Source organism: Cyprinodon variegatus, unplaced genomic scaffold (genome assembly GCF_000732505.1).
Source record: "Cyprinodon variegatus isolate N-32 unplaced genomic scaffold, C_variegatus-1.0 Scaffold633, whole genome shotgun sequence".
Classification (NCBI taxonomy): domain Eukaryota; kingdom Metazoa; phylum Chordata; class Actinopteri; order Cyprinodontiformes; family Cyprinodontidae; genus Cyprinodon; species Cyprinodon variegatus.
In genome coordinates, this window is record NW_015151086.1 from 202,678 (window position 1) to 204,405 (window position 1,728).

Below are 1,728 nucleotides of genomic sequence, written 5' to 3' on the forward strand. Positions count from 1 at the left end.
TATATATATATATATATATATATATATATATACAAAAAAACTTTTTTTTGTCAGTCAATATGCACTATCCAAACTCCTCAAGTGGAGACTCTTTAGTTTTAACTTGTTATATTTAGTCAAAAGTCTGCTTTAAGGAACCTTTTGCTATTCAATTATTAATCGAGTAATAATAATCAACAGATTCATTGATCTGCAAAATAATCGTTAGTTGCAGCCCTAATTTCAAGCATCAGGCAGTTATGCCAAACATACTTATATGACAGTTGGATAAATTATAGCTGAGCTTGATACCACACCGTAATTCCGGCAGCTCAATTCACATGTGAAATACATTAAATGGATTATTTACCGAGACTGATGTGTTCAAGCATTTATTTACGCTCATCATGATTTTTTTTACTTACCCGTAATAAAAGCAAAACATTTTCTATTAAATAAAAGATTTTAACTAAGAGGTTGGCATGAAGAGAAGTATCATGCTAAAATGGCATAATATTCAATATATATATGTATATATCTAATATATATACATATGTGATGGGTGATGTGGGCAAATGAAGATGATTACTTTTGCAAGGCATGCTCAATTGTTGCCATTTGACTTTTTTTGTTTTTTTGCAGAAAAAAACAGGAAACAATAAATGTAATGAGGCATAAATTAGGTTAATTGGCAATTTGGCAGAAAGTCAACAACATGACTAAGCATAAAGAATGTTAGTGTATCATTTTTTTTCTTTGGGGGGTTATTCGTTCAGTGAAGGGCTTTGCAGATCAGAATAAAATTTTACAACATAAAATTCAACTCAACTATATATTTCAACAGAATATGAAGAAAGACAACAGATTTCTGCACAGAGGGAATGAGGTTAAAGGTTAGGGAGTAATTTTCTATATTACAAAACTGGACTTAGAAACTCAAATTCAAAACACAAACCGTGAAGCATTCAGTTTCAATAAGATCAACTACAGGATAGAAAAAATAAATATAAATTTTGGACTTTTCTCTGATCAGCTTGATTCATAATAACTTCTAACTTTCAACCTGACTTTATGATGCACTACAGCTTCCCCTGCAACACACCTGAGCTCCCTAAGTTCTGTTGCATGCTGTGCCACAGAGACTCGGAGTCTTACCTGTTTATGCGCGTCCAACAGGAAGCTGTTCCAGATGGAGCGCAGCCCCTCAGAGGTCAGCATGCGGCGCCACTCTCCGCAGCCAGCGGAGCGCGAGCGGCTGAGCAGCGCCACGACGCGCTTAACCAGCACCACGGAGTCATATAGAGCCAGAAAGAGACAGTTGGAGAAGAAGCCGGGCAGGATCTGCAGTGTAACGAGTAGATCTTCACTCGCACTTCCCATTTTCTCTTTGATGTGGTTCAGTGAAGAGGCTGTAGAGCGCGGCACTGATCCGCTGCCCTCATAGTCTCCAAACTGAAGCAGACTTTGCTCCTGAATCCCACTGATATCCAGCACCTCCCTGGAAAGGATGGACTCTGTATTTAATGCTGAGCCCCGCGGCTTATCTTTGCAGATGGATCCTGACGTCAGATTCGGCTCAGGCCTCCAGTCTCCTCCTTTCTCTCCTCCCTCAGAGGCGTCCAAACTGACTGGATCAAACCACAGATTTCCTCCCTTTGTCCACATTGTGAGAACACACACACACAAAAAAAAAGCTCAGAAAAGAGGGTCTGCATGTTCCTTACCCTTCCCATCTAATTTTCTGGGCAA

The 1,728-nt window shown here is 39.1% G+C and overlaps 1 protein-coding gene across 1 annotated transcript in view; it reads right to left on the minus strand.

Annotated features, from left to right (window-relative positions):
- The window catches only part of dio2 (deiodinase, iodothyronine, type II), a 14,934-nt gene extending 13,437 nt beyond the window's left edge, over window positions 1–1,497 (minus strand). The window contains exon 1 of the mRNA XM_015393266.1: window positions 1,135–1,497. Coding sequence (XP_015248752.1) covers window positions 1,135–1,359 — 225 coding nt within the window. The 5' untranslated portion in view covers window positions 1,360–1,497. The remainder of the gene's footprint in view (window positions 1–1,134) is intronic.
- Window positions 1,498–1,728: the final 231 nt, after the last annotated feature.